Source organism: Hevea brasiliensis, chromosome 13 (assembly GCF_030052815.1).
Source record: "Hevea brasiliensis isolate MT/VB/25A 57/8 chromosome 13, ASM3005281v1, whole genome shotgun sequence".
In the NCBI taxonomy this organism is placed as follows: domain Eukaryota; kingdom Viridiplantae; phylum Streptophyta; class Magnoliopsida; order Malpighiales; family Euphorbiaceae; genus Hevea; species Hevea brasiliensis.
This window is the reverse complement of record NC_079505.1, coordinates 84,306,966-84,322,200: the sequence shown is the minus strand read 5'-3', so window position 1 is coordinate 84,322,200 and position 15,235 is coordinate 84,306,966. Positions and strand designations below refer to the sequence as shown.

The 15,235-nt window shown below is 33.3% G+C and overlaps 1 protein-coding gene, 1 non-coding gene and 1 pseudogene across 4 annotated transcripts in view; 1 reads left to right on the top strand and 2 right to left on the bottom strand.

The window, feature by feature from the left end:
• Nucleotides 1-1,760: 1,760 nt before the first annotated feature.
• LOC110671862 (gamma carbonic anhydrase 1, mitochondrial-like) lies at nucleotides 1,761-2,503 on the top strand (annotated as a pseudogene).
• Nucleotides 2,504-2,591: 88 nt separating this feature from the next.
• The window catches only part of LOC110671873 (RNA pseudouridine synthase 7), a 29,105-nt gene continuing 16,461 nt past the window's right edge, over nucleotides 2,592-15,235 (bottom strand). Inside the window, exons 8-12 of one of the 3 annotated variants that reach the window (XM_021834481.2) lie at nucleotides 7,942-8,007; nucleotides 7,657-7,713; nucleotides 4,563-4,688; nucleotides 3,023-3,255; nucleotides 2,592-2,884 (exon numbers count right to left, since the gene is read on the bottom strand). In XM_021834481.2, coding sequence (XP_021690173.2) covers nucleotides 2,782-2,884; nucleotides 3,023-3,255; nucleotides 4,563-4,688; nucleotides 7,657-7,713; nucleotides 7,942-8,007 — 585 coding nt within the window. In that variant the 3' untranslated portion in view covers nucleotides 2,592-2,781. The remainder of the gene's footprint in view (nucleotides 2,885-3,022; nucleotides 3,256-4,562; nucleotides 4,689-7,656; nucleotides 7,714-7,941; nucleotides 8,008-15,235) is intronic. The other 2 variants (XM_021834483.2, XM_021834484.2) reach the window with 2 other exon arrangements.
• On the bottom strand, nucleotides 10,350-10,456 carry LOC131172402 (small nucleolar RNA R71). The gene has a single exon (XR_009142881.1). It is a non-coding gene; the product is annotated as a small nucleolar RNA R71 (small nucleolar RNA).

The window sequence follows — 15,235 nt, the reverse complement described above, 5'->3', positions numbered from 1 at the left end:
TTTATTTTGTTTACCTATTTTTGACTCCACAAAATAAAATTAATATTGAGAATAAAAATTTAAAAAGAATTAAAAAATAAAATTCTAATTTTATTGATTTTAATTAAAAATTAATTTGTAATTTATAAATTGGATTATGATTAAAATTCCTCTTTACTTCATTTTATTTCCTTAACTTAATTAGCGCAAATTTTAATAAATTAATCATTAAAAATTATTTAAATTCATTTAATTTGATGTCAATCCACTATACATCAAAATTTCTCTTTTGTTTCAACTCATTTAATTTGATATATTTTAATTAAATTGCATCAATTTAGTTTTTTTTTTTTAAGTTGAATTTAATCATGAAACATATTTTGTTTGTTAGGTAATGGATAAATTTCTTATAAAGAGAAAACTTTAGAGCAACAACAAATTGTCAAAAAAATTAATGGACAATAAAATGAGCAAAAATCTTCAAAAGCAATCTCTTGTTTATTCTCTTGTTTATTTGCTTATAAAATTAAAATTGACTTTGCCAATTGCAATCGCAAGTGTGACAATGACATTTTTTTAATGAAAATTGTGAAGATTAGCCTTGTAACTGAATGAGAGATCAATTGATGAATAATTATTTAGTTATTGACATTGAAAATGATGGATTTGATAGTGTTGACAATAAATCGATTATTTCAACACTTTTAAATTATAAAAACTCATCAAGAATAATTATAATTTTTTAAAAAATTAGCTATGTATTTATGTTTGAATGAAATTGACTCCACTGACTAAAGTTTGTAACTCCACCACCACTACTTTTTGGAGTGGATTCCACTTACAAACCACTTTATCTAATTTGCACTTGTATGGATGACACATCTGATGATTCCAAAATCATGGTCATACTTTGTTGATATTATATTATTCTAGCTACTATAAAAATATCAAAACAATATCTAGGATTAGTATATTTTACAAGTGCACGATCAAATGTTGTTTCAGGAGATTGTATTATTAATAATTAGTTGTGCATGCCATAAGTTTCCATTAGAGTTTCCGATATTATAAACAATGTGATCCAAATTATAACAAAGTTATATCGTAAATAATAGTTTTCAAAATTAAAGCATCTAATAACACGTAATAAACTTTAAAACATCACAAACGCATAGTATAGTATAGAAGTTCAAAAGAAATGTTAACTGTCATACATGATTTTGAAAAAATTTAACCCATGCCTGAAATTCCACTTTCTGCATTTCCATTCTTTTTTAATCTTTTCTCATAGAATGAACAATATGGGGCCTGGATTAGTTTTTCTTTTTCAAAGTAAACGCTGATATCATCACACCATGCTACGAGAATAAAAAATTTTCCAAGTTTTCTGACCAGTGACATGTTTCCAAGATTCCTTGGGGCCTTGGCTACTTCTGTATATTATTTCTAGCAGGGAGAAACAAATTACTTGTCCCGAAGAGGAGAATTCGTTAGCAGAGTTGTGGGAGAATCCATGTGCATAGTTCATCCATGGACAAAAGAAAAACACCAAATAAAATGAAATCTTGGAAAATGAAAATAAAATAAGAGGTCAAGCCATCTTGGCTGCTATCTGCATTAAAATTCCATAATTGATGATTCACCCCCGGTACACTAGGTTTATATTAGATTTCAGCCAACAGAATTGAGAAAGAATTATAAGACCACTACAGAAAATATATATCAAATGATTAAAATTCAATATCAGACTTTGAAGTAGAAACAAATTTTCTTAAACAATATTTGATAAAGCCACTTTGGATGATAAGGATGCATTTGTGGCCCCCAGTGCCTCTATCATTGGGGATGTTCAAGTCGGAAGAGGATCTTTTGGTACGGATGTGTTTTGATCGGTGATGTGAACAGCATTAGTGTTGGAGCTAGAACTAATATACAAGACAATTCCCTTGTGCATGTGGCAAAATCTAATCCACGTGGAAAGGTGCTACCAACTATATTTGGGGATAATGTTACTGTGGGTCATAGTGCTGTTTGACATGGCTGTGTTCTTGAGGATGAAGCTTTTGTTAGTATGGGAACAAACGCTTCTTGATGGTGGTGTTGTCGAGAAACATGGCATGGGTGCTGCTGGAGCACTGGTGAAAGGCAATCCAGCAAAGTATCTGAGAAAAAGAGATAGCCTTTATTTCAGTCAGCCACCAATTATTCCAATCTTGTACAGGTTCACGCCGCTGAAAATGCTAAGCCTTTTGATGAGACTGAGTTTGAGAAGATACTTCGCAAGAAGTTCAGTCGTCGCGATGAAGTGTATGACTTAATGCTGGGTGTTGCTCGGGAAAATCCTCCTAAATTTACACTTCCAGATATTGTCCTAACAGATAAGCAAAACGAGGTTTCTCGTGAGGTATTGTTTCTTAAAATTCAAATATTCACATTTGACGTTGGAGGAATATTTGTTGTCTGGTGCAAATACATTACGAAGGGGTCACTCTCTTTCCCAATAATACCAGACTTGTTTATTTAGTCTAGAATTATGGCTTATTGTAACTTTTTAGCTGCATACTTGTGGTTGCTTAGATGTTCTATCTTCTTCCATGGGAGAACTAATGCCATAAAGCCGAATCTATTTTTATGTATTTCTCTTCCTTTTACCTTAAAAAAATCCATTGGGATACAGGAATCGATCACATTATTGTACAATCTTTGGCAAAACTTGGGAGGGGACATTCAATACATTTTTCTCAATGATCATCAACAAAGAATTAGAGAGAGAGAGAGAGAGAGAGAGAGAGAGAGAGATGATTAGCTTAGAAATGCCCAATCCGGATATGGGCATTCATAAACCCATCCGGGTCCAGAGTATTTCACGCAATGAAGACATAAACCCTCTTCATAGACATCATACCTGCAAGCAAAAGACTAAACTCAATAAGATGCTCATAGTATCTTAAGTGGCATTCACAAAGATTTCAGCAACAAGTGCGCATATATCCTGTCCCTTAGAAAAACCCTGGAGAGAGCATATTGAGAGCATTCCTCTTACCCTTTTGGAACCAAATTTGGACAGTTAGTACACATTGGATCAGTGTTGAAATCTTCTCTGGTATTCTCTTCACATTTATCAGAAGAACAATCTTGGGGTGTTAGACCAAAACTTGAACTACAAGCAGCCCTATCAGCACTCGTTCCTTCAGCAGAAGGATTGGCAGCAAGTTCAGAGAGGTAAAGAAAGTCATTGGCTATGGGATGTCCTGTATATTGCAAATGCACACGTATCTACGCAAGAAAAGAGGGAGGGAGAGAATTATTATATATTATATCCATCCCAAACAAAACTATAAGCAAACATTAAATATCCTTTACAAGTTATGTTAGCTATACAAAAGTTGAAAACAGTCTGAATCTCATCCCAGTGAAAATAGGTACTCAAAGAACTTCATCCAAGCCAATAAAATAAAAACGATAAAATAAGTAACAGAAGCAATAAAGGGAAGGGGAAATTTACAATTATGGGAAATGAAATTCAGACATTCACATAGTTATAGATATTAAACAAGAGGAAGACCACATCAAAAAGATTATGAGATTAAAACATATTTTTGTAGCATGTTCACTCTTCCAACAGGAGTAATTAAAGCCATTGAAAGAAATACATTTCTCTGATCAGGAAGAAGGAAAGTGTCCCAGTTTTTATTGTCAGCTGTTGCTCAGTTTGTTATCTAAAGAAGGAAAGGGACCTAGCATCAAGGACTTCATGTTCTGGAATCAAGCCAATATTATGCATGTGGTCTATTTTCACACAGCCTGGCCGTCTCGAGATGGTTTAAATTCAAGATCATCATAAGAGCCTTTGGAATGTCTGTAAGCAAGGCAGCTGTTCTTCAAGATGGAGAAAAACACTAGAAGTTAAAAATAATGCGAATCCTTGCATTTATTGTACTATCGGCAATGAAGAATCTAATTTTCTATGGTTCCAGTTGGCATCCTTATGGTCTATTATTAGATAAATACAGCAGCATTGCAGCATGATCATTTAGAATTAAGTTCAGCCTTAGCAGCATAAAGGCCTATTTGTGATTGACAATTAAGATGGTGATGACGTCCAACAAGATCTTAAAAATCTTATGGACATAGAGGGGACTATTTGAGGAAGAATATCCTAATCAATGGAAAAGAGATTAGATATATGGTCTCGGAAAGTTATTGCCTTGGTTTTTTTGATGAAAGCGTTTGGGAGTCCTTGAGACCTAAAGCTCAAAGAGTGGACTGGAGCAAATTGGTTCTGTTTGCACCTTCATTCCTTAAACCCTCTTTTATTTCTTGGCCTACAATTCTTAATAGGTTATCAACTCTGCAGAGGCAAATAACATGGAAAAGCCTCACAAGTGTTAAACTGCCTTTTCTGCAATTAGAATATAGAGGCAAGGAAGTAGATATTCTTCTCATGCTCATTCACATAGAAGGCAGGGAAATGATAGTGCAAAAATGCTACATGGTATGACAGGCTAAAGAGAGCATTGCTATTGATAAACATAATATTATTGATTATCAATATTGAACCTGTGGTGTGCATATTCTCTTACTTGATGAGTTCGGCCAGTGATTGGTTTACACAAAACAATGCTGTGAGTTCCATTGGTACTGATCCTGGTAAACTTGGTACACGCAGCCTTCCCCTTAGTGGGAAAATCACTGCAAGAGTCACCAACCTGCATAGATAATATAGGCTTTCAAGTTCAATACAAGTACTTCACACTTTCTACATTTGATATTAAAGAGAAGGGACAAGAAAAGTGAGACATTCTAATTTCTAATAACCACAAATACCATCGAGAGAGACAAATGATATGAAACTCCAATTAAGGTTGAAATAATCTTGACTGGTGAGCATCATTCACAAGAATAGCATCAAATGCACACAGATTGCCATTTCCCATACTATAGAAGGTATCATTTACCAGCACTGTAACCATGCATGTTTATACTGTACACTTCCATAAAATTCAAACCTGGACAAGAAACAAAGGTAACGTGTGCATTTGAGCATGCAGATTCAGAATCAGACATGTATGCACAGACTCAGTGCTGCACAACAAGAGACTTCTAGAGGTGATTAACAAATAACCATAAAACTCAATAGCAAACTGTAATACCATCTTAAACCTAATCTAGAAAGGAAAAAACATCGGAACGATCAGAATGTCCTTTATTGAGTGTGATCCATCAACTGGTCTGCACCCTGCAGCTCCTAGCCAATATCTTATGGAAGGAATAAATTTACGAAAAAAGGGCTAGGCATGCTACCTACAATCCACTCTATTAGGAGACCACTTCAGAAATTACGGACTCCCAAAGGGCATGCTTCACAAGATATGTTAGACTGCTAAATCCTGCTAACCTCAATCTTTGGATAGTTTTTTAACTACTTTGTTTTCTAGCCATTACCAAAAACAATTAGTTTTGCAACCGATTATTGTAACTGACTTAAATCGGTTACTATTAGCAATTAATTTTGCAAATGATTTGTGATTTCATTTTTTTTTGGTAAAATAATTAATTTTAAAAAAATTTAGCAACCGATTTAAGAATCGGTTATTAAATCAATTGTAATTAGCAACCAATTTATAATTGGTTGCTAAAATCGATGGTCAATAGCAACAGATTTATAATAGGTTGCTAAATCGGTTACTAATCAATATTAGAAAAACTTTAAATATACAATTAGTAACCTATTTAAAATCGATTGCTATTAGCAACCGATTAAGAAATCGGTTACTAAAATTTGTTAGTAATAGCAACTAATTATAAAATTAGTTGTTAACAACAACCAATTTTAAAATTGGCTCCTATCAGCAGCCGATTTAGGAAAGCGGTTGCTAACAACAGCCGATTTAGGAAATCGGCTGCTAATTGGCTCTAAAATTAGCAACTGATTTACAATCGATTACTAAAATTGGTTGTTATTTGCAACCGAATTTTTGTAACCAATTATAAATCATTTGCTAAATTTTCCTCAAAAAAATTTAGCCCAATTTTTTTATTTCCTTTTTTTAATTTGCAACCGATTTATGAATCGATTGCTAACAGCAACTGATTTTTACAGCCGATTAAAATTAGTTGCTATTAGCAACTGATTTAGCAATTGATTTTTTTCTCCAAAAATTCCTGCCCAATTTTTTTTTTCTTTTTATTTGCAATCGATTTTTGAAACCAATTAAAATTAGTTGTTATTAGCAACCAATTTTCCCCCCCAAAAAATTCTTGCCCATTTTTTATTTTTTTTAATTTTGATTTGCAACTGATTTCTGCAATCGATTGAAATAGGTTACTATTAGTAGCCGATTTAGCAACTGGCAACCAATTGCCAATCGATTGCAAAATTTCCCCCCAAAAATTTCTACTAAATTTTTAAAAGAAATTAACGACGACAATCGATTGTTAAAATCAATTGCTAATTCGCTTATATAAACTACTATTCATTATCTTTCCTACTACTCATTTTTTCTTTCTTTCATTTTCTCTCATTTTCTCCATCTTCTTTTTCATTCTTATTTTTTTTATTTATCATCTTTTCTTTTTAATATATTTTCTTCATCATTTTTTCTTTCTCATCTATTTTTTTATAATTTTTTTCTCATCTATTTTCTTCATTATCTTTTTTTTTCTCGTATATTTTCTTCATCATCATCTTTTTGTTTCTTATTTATTTTTCTTTTCATCATCTATTTTCTTCATCATCTTTTTCTTTCTTATCTATTCTTTTCATTATCTTTTTCTTTCTCTTCTTTTTTCTTATTCATCTTCTTTTTGTTTCTCATCTTTTTTATTTAATTTATTTTTCTTTTGCATAAAATAAAAATTTTTGCACAAATATATTTTTTGTAAGTAAATTATTTGTAATATTAATTTTTAGCAATTTTTTTTATTATAATATATATATAGTAATTTGTCTTATAAATATGTTTTTATATTTAATTTTTTGTTAATATTTTTATAATAGTTATTATTAGTAATTTTTTACAATATTTTTATATTAATTTTTAGTACTAATTTTCATTAATAATTTATTATTTTAGTAATTTTGAAAATTTTATTTATTTGAATTTTTATTTTTATTTGAAAATTTATTTTCTTTTATAATTTTTTTTAAAATTAGCAACCGACTTTTAGGTTGCTAAATTAGTTGAAAATAGCAACTGATTTACAAACTGGTTGCAAAATTATAAAATTAAAGACACCAAATTTGTTGCAACTGATTATGTTTCGATTGCTATTAACAACCGATTTCAATTACTAAATCGGTTTCTTCTAACAACCGAAAGTTTTTTACCAAATTTTTTTTTAAAGTTTAATTAATTTAGCCACCGATTTGGTTATCGGTTGCTATTTACAATAGATTTGGTTGTCGGTTGTTATTTGTAACCGGGCTCATTGTAACCTACTGAATCGGTTGCTAAATCGATTAGCAACCAATTTTAATGGATTAACAACTGATTCGGTCGGTTTTTAATTCTTTCTTTTTTTTTTTTTTATAGTGAGCATTGGCAAGCATACATTGAATATATTGATCCCTAGATTTATACTTCAACCTTAACATGAATATGGAAATTTACTAAAGCATATGATCTATTGTCAAGCAACCATATTTCTGTTTCATATGAGAATAGTAAGCATTACCTCCGCTGTGCTCCTTCCTTCTCGAGCATTATAATTTATGTTAACATCAACAACTTGCTGAAATGAAATGCATAGTGAATGTCAAATAGGGAAATAAGAATCTTAATTTTATTAAAGATGCCAACACATTTTGCAAGAGAAGTATTTGTGAGACAAATTCAAAATTTTTGTACAACTTAATTTAGAATTTTGATGCCAGTTAGCAGTCAGTTGTGTTTTTATTGCTTACCTACTCTGCCAAGAGGCAATATTTTGCAACCAATTTTAAATGTTTGAATTGTGTACCTCATCCTCTGGAAATATTCCAATGACCTTCGCAACATACTGTTTCTGCACCATCCCAGCTTCAATCTACAGCAATCACATTCTAATTTAAAACAGTATTGATATACCATATAGTTATTCTAGTTAGAATTTATAGTCATTTTATCATTTTATTAGTTAATTTTAATTAATTTCATTAGTTATTTAATTAGTTTTTTGTATTGGTTAATTTTTAGCTTAATTTGTGAATTTATTCTTATTTTATAAGTTAATTGGTGTTTTTTAGGAGTTAAAAGTTAATTGCATGTTTTGAGATTGAAATTCAAGTGCAAAGATGCCAAAAATGAGGTTTAAAAATTGATGAATTTGAAGGTCACCAAAGGTTGCATGAGAAGCTGCATAGCTTATGCAGTTCGAATTAAGAAAATAGAAGAAATGCTAAAACCTGCCGAGAGTTACATAACTTCGTGCATGCCCATGCAGTCACTTATGCAAGAGCCCAAGATAACAGCTACATCATGCCAAGAGTACCTACATGGCCATCCAAACCCATTTTCACTCATCCTTTCCAAACCTGACTCCACATAAGATACTGCAAAAGCACAGTTCCAGCTATGCATTTTCTCGCTAATTGACTGAAATGGCAAATCATTACATACATGCAATGACCTCACCTCACACCATTTTTAGCCTAATCTAGGGTTCTTGTTAGAGGGTATTTAAGCTCCCTTACATCACTTTTTGCTATAAGAAGAAAACATTTTGAAGGGGGAGAGAGAAAGTAGCATACATACGCTATTTTTGGTCTGAAGAGCTTGGATTCTTCTTCTTCATTATTTCTTCATACCAAACATCGGGTTTCTTCAATTTTAGTTTATTTTCATGTTTTATTCCTTCTTTAGCTTAGAATCTCTTGTATAAAGCATCGATAGTGAGTAGTTTTTTAAGATTCTGAAGTTAAGGATGTAATATTTGAGTTATTTTAAGAATTTGAACTGGGTTAGTTCAGATTTTATAAATTTTATGAAGTTTTATCTATTTCTTGTGTGTTTAATGATATACTTAGTGTAAGATCCCATTAAGTTATGTTTTTAATTCTTGATTGAAGGACCAAAAGGAGAAGATGAAGTGATAGATAATCAGGAAATTAGACTTAATTAGCTTAAATCTAGAAATAGGCTAAGGATTAAGAGAATTTAACTATTAAAGAACCTAAAAAGTCTTGACTGATTTTAAACTTCGCGATAGCAGGATTTAATTAACAAATGCACTCTTTGTCTTCATTCGAAAGAGATTTCAAAGGATTTTAGAATTGATTTCCTTAAAACTCATAATCTTCATAGATAGGACTCAATAGGGAAAATCTCAATTTGACTTGAATATGAACCCTTAACTCTGAAATTATCTTTTTACAATTGTTGCTTGATATTTTACTTTTAAGTGCTTAGTTAAATCTTATTTCATTAATTTTCATTATTAATATTTCAATTTCTTTATTTAGCCAATTATTAAATTAGTCATTGTTTGAATTCAGTTTTGCATTTTCATACCTTACACTTCATTTTTCCCAAATTTCATACCTATTTGATTAAATTACAATTTTAGAATAGTTCATTTTACATCAAAAATTTAATTTCTAGTACAACTCTTCAAGGGAATAATATCTATTTTCTATACTACTTGAACGATGTGCAACTGTGGTTGGGCCACATCAAGTATTTGGATTGTTTAAGATTGAATTTTTTATTATTTTTGTAGTTTATAGTTTGTAGTTTTTATTTTTATATATTATCTTTTCAATTTGTGTTTTGTTATTCTTTTTAGGTATTTTTTGATCTTTTATGAAAAGAGCCAAAAGCACAAGTGACATATCTCTTTTATACAATTCTAAAATTGAGAAATTTTGTAGAGCCAACAAGAAAGAAACTAGAAGTTTTAAGAGCGATTGAAATTGAAGTTGAAACAGAAATGGCTGAGAAATGAGTTAGAATTGGTGGTAATGGTGAAAATAATCAAAACAATGAGAATGATACTCATTGAGAAGAAATTGTCAATGCTAATGTGCGTAGGGAAAGTATGATAGATCATGCATTCCCTCGTTTTGATATCTTGAGGGAGAGCATTGCAAGACCAAGAATTAATACATACAACTATATGATGGATTTTGGAGTACTTCAAATGATTCATAATTCTCAAATTAGAGGTCATCCTTCAGAAAATTCTCACTCATCTTAAGAAGTTTGCTATGATCTGTGATATGCAAAAGCAACTAGGAGTGTCTAATGATGTAGTAAGGCTTAAATTGTTTCCATTTTCTTTGAAGGATAGGGCTTTAGATTAGCTTGATTCCCTGGCTCACAACTCTATCACAAATTGGGAAGAGCAAACTATGCATTCCTAGCTCAATACTTTCCACCTAAAAAAAACTCGAGTTGAGAAATCAGATGACTGTTTTTCGGCTAAGAGAAGATGAGACTCTTTATGAATCATGGATGAGATAGAATGAGTTGGAGAGACAATGTCCATATTATGCCATACATGAATAGATGATAAATCAAAATTTCTAAACAAATGTTACTCTTGCAATTAAAGGAATTATTGATGCTCAAACTGGAGGAGAGTTTATTATGAAGCAAGAGAATGAAGCTTATGAACTATTGGATAAAATAGCAAAGAGCACTCATTTGTGGAGTAGTCCAAGAGGTTCAGCTCCAACACAAAAGAAGCAAATTGCAGGAATGTATGAGCTTGATCCATTCAACATGATCAATGCCAAATTTAATGGAAGATCTAAGTATGCTAGTCAATTCATCATCTTTTGGAAGTTCTCAACAAGTTGCTTAGGCAACAATATCAGTAGCATAAGCAATCACCACCTGGTTTTCGAAAGAGGAATACAAATCTTGCACCACCACCAAGACAACAAGAACAAGGTTCTACAACTGAAACTTTGCTATAGTAAATTCTTACTAACCAAATTAAGCATAATGAAGAGATTAGAGAGATAAAGGCAAGGATGGAATAGATGCAAACACATAATAGGATGTTGGAAAATTAGATTGCACAACAAGTAAGCTCCTCAGGTACAAAGTTTACAGAAAAACTTTCCAATCAGCAGGAAAACCCAAGGGAACATTGTTAAGCCATCACACTAAGAAGTGGAAAAGTAGTGAACAATGAGAGATTTGAGAAGAGTGAGAAGAGTGAGGAGAGAAAATGAGAAAGATGTTGAGGAAAGTGAAAAACAAGAGAGTGAAAAGGAACAGAGTTCAAGAAAAAGATTAGAGTGAAGAAAAAGAAGAGAAGTATATACCTCCAGAGCCTTACAAGTTACAAGCCACAGCTTCTCTTTCCACAAAGATTTCAGAAAGCAAGATTAAATAAGCATTTTGGAAAGTTATTAGAAGTTTTGAAGAAGTTGTATATTAATGTGCCTTTTATTGATGCTCTTTCCCAAATGCCTTCTTATACGAAGTTCTTGAAAGAAATTCTTTCAAACAAGAGGAGACTTGAAGATCATGAGACTGTAGCTTTAATTGAGGAATACAGTATCATCCTCCAAGGAAACTTCCCCCAAAGCTTAAGGATCCAGGGAGTTTTTCAATTCCATGCCACAATGGGAAATCATATTCTACAAAGGCTTTATATGATTTAGAGGCTAGTGTCAGCCTTATGCCCTCATCCATCTATGAGAAACTCAACATAGGGGATCTTAAGCCAATCCACATTTCTCTTCAGTTAGCAGATAGATCAATTAAATATCCAAAAAGGATTTTGAAGAATGTACCATTGAAAGTTGGAAAATTCTACATTCCAGTTTGTCATTTTGGATATGAAAGAGGATTCTAACATCTCAATCATTTTGGGGAGGCATTTCCTAGCTACAACAGAAGCATTAATTGATGTCAAAGGTGAAAAACTCACTCTTAGAATTAGAGAGGATAAACTAGTCTTCAACATTGATAATGCCACAAAGAAACATCACCATGATGTAGACTCTTGCTTAAGAGTTGACATAATTGATGAGCTTGTGTAGGAGCATTTTAGGAAGAGATATCCTAAAGATCCCCTTGAAAATTGTCTTGCTCATGGAGAAAATATTGATGATGACAATCCATAAGTGGATGCATTTGCTTAACATTTGGAAAGCAGTCTACCTCATCCTACAGCACCAATTTTTCAAATTAAACAAGTGGAAAGATGTAAAGTCAAACAACCATCCTTTAAAAAGGAAGATACACCAAAGATAAAACTTAAACAACTTCCTTCTTAACTCAGGTACGCATTCCTTGGTCCTAATGAAACATATCTAGTTATTGTTAATGCAAGCTTGAGTGATTTAGAGGTTGAAAAGTTGTTGAGGATTTTGAGACAATATAGGAAAGTGTTAGGTTATATAATTTGTTATGGAAAGTCAATCACTACGTTATGGAAAGTCAATCACTATATTATTTCTCTGTATATTTTGTATTCTGTATTCAAATTTCTTCCTAATTAGTAGAACACAATTATAGGAATCAATTGTATATATATACCCATGTACAGATTAATTGAAATCAATGAGAATCATCTCTTTCTACATGGTATCAGAGCAGGTCATCAATCTAGGGTGACTATTTGTTCTCACTACCCAGCTCAGGAGAGACCTTGGCCGCCGACCGGCCATTTCAACCCCGATCAACATCGCCGGCGTCGTCTCAACCCCCTCATTCCACCACTGTGTGCTGTTGCCTGATCCAGTATAACCATTAAAGGACTTCTGAGGTTTGGCTCTCAGATCCTATTTTGGTATTTGCTTGATTTGTAATTTTGGGTTATTTTGCTGCTATAAGCACTTTGGATTAGCGTTTCAGTTAGTTTTCTTTGTCTCAACAAATGGCTGACAATAAGAATGTTATTTCTGATGTGATTCCGGTGATGACTAAGATCACGGAACACAAACTTAATGGTTCGAATTACCTGGAGTGGAGTAAGACTGTTAGGGTCTATTTGCGTAGCATTGATAAGGATGATCACCTTACTAAAGATCCACCCACTGATGATACACGACAAACTTGGCTAAGGGAGGATGCTCGGTTGTTTTTGCAGCTTCGGAACTCGATTCATAGTGAGGTAATTAGTTTAATTAATCACTGTGAATTTGTTAAAGAATTGATGGATTACTTAGATTTTCTATATTCTGGTAAAGGAAATATCTCTCGTATTTATGATGTTTGTAAGGCATTCTACCGTGCTGAGAAAGAGGATAAGTCTCTCACGGCTTATTTTATGGATTTTAAACGGGTATATGCGGAACTTAATGTATTGTTGCCTTTTAGTCCTGATGTGAAAGTTCAAAGACGCCCAACGGAGCAATCGGTCATTATGAGTTTTCTTGTGCCTTCCTTGAGTATGAGATCGCTAAATCTCGAGATCCTCTCGATTCGAGATCTCCTCTTTGCATGAAACGTTCACAAGGGTCCTTCGTGACAGAGTACTCAATCTTCACACCGCAAGAGTGCTCTTATTAGTCAGTAATCCAAATGGACAACGGGTAATAGAAGAGGAAGTAGAGGAGGAATTACAGCAAATGTAAGTAATCAGCGTAATGGAGAGGCTAGTTCTAATCAGGACTCAAGAGGAGTCATTTGTTACTATTGCCATGAGCCTGGCCATACAAAATATAATTGTCCGCAACTTCAGAGAAAAAATCAGCGACCTTAGATGTCAAATATGGCAGCAGAGAATTCTCTGAGATCTTCCTCCGAGAAAACTATTTTGGTATCTGCAGAGGATTTTGCACAATTTTCCCAAAGACGTGCATCTCTAAAGCCTACGTTCCTCACATCGCGATCACGAGTCGAGTAAATCCACTACATGCCTTGTGTCTTCTTCATCCAAATGGGTTATTGATTGCAGTGCGACAGATCACATGACAGTAATTCTAGTCTTCTATCCGCTTACGTCTAATCTCACTTCCTTTATCATTACTTTAGCCGATGGTTCTACTTCTTGTGTCATGGGTTCTGAATCGCAACCCGACTTCACAATTTCTTTGTCTTCTGCTTTGTCTCTACCCAAATTCTCATTTAATCTACTATTTGTTAGAAAACTTACTCGTACCTTAAATTGTTCTGCTTTCCTTTTTCTGACGGTGTTTGTTTCAGGATTTTACGACGAAGCAGATTATTGGTAGAGGACGCGAGTCAGGTGGTCTCTACATTCTGGAAAATCATGTACCGCGGTCGCTTGTTTGCTCCAGTACCTTAACACCTCTTGAAGAAGCTGTGTCCTTCTTTGTCTACCATGAAGAAGCTGTGTTCTCAATTTCAGTCTTTATCAGTACTAGAATGTGAGTTGTGTCAATTTGCAAAACATCATCGTTTGCCTTCTGTGTCTAGAGTCAATAAACGGGCTTCATCTCCTTTTGAGTTAGTTCATTCTGATGTTTGGGGTCCTTGTTCTGTTACATCTAAAACTGGATTTCGTTATTTTGTTACTTTTGTTGATGATTACTCTCGTGTTACCTGGTTATATTTAATGAAGAATCGTTCTGAGTTGTTTTCTATCTTTTGTGCTTTTTGTAATGAAATCAAAACTCAATTTAATATTTCTGTGCGCATATTAAGAAGTGATAATGCCAAATAATACTTTTCAGCATAATTTCAGCCTTATATGACACAAAATGGCATTCTTCATCAGTCTTCCTGTGTGGATACCCCATCCCAAAATGGCGTGGCCGAAAGAAAAAATCGTCATCTTCTTGAGGTAACTCGTGCTCTTCTTTTTCAGATGAAAGTACCTAAACACTTTTGGGCGGATGCAATTTCTACGGCATGTTTTTTTATCAATCGTATGCCGTCTTCTGTCCTTAATGGGGATATTCCTTATACTACTTTGTTTCCTACAAAATCTTTATTCCCTATTGAACCCCGTATTTTTTGTTGTACCTGTTTTGTGCGTGATGTTCGTCCACAGGTTACTAAATTGGATCCAAAATCTCTCAAATGTGTCTTCCTTGGGTACTCCCGACTCCAAAAAGGGTACCGTTGTTTCTCTCCTACTCTTAATCGTTATCTTGTTTCTGCAGATGTCACATTTTTTGAGTCCACTCCATTTTTTCCTCCATCATCTGTGTATGAGAGTCAGGGGGAGGAGGATGATCTCTTAATATATATTGCCCAACCAATGTCTAGTCCTTTCCCACAACCTGTTCCTTCTGTCTCTAGACCTACTCGACCTCCCGCTGTTAATGTTTATTCCAGGAGATTGGAGATTCCTGACTCAGATCCTCCACAAGCTACTTCGTTGGGAGATCCTGTACCTCATACTGATC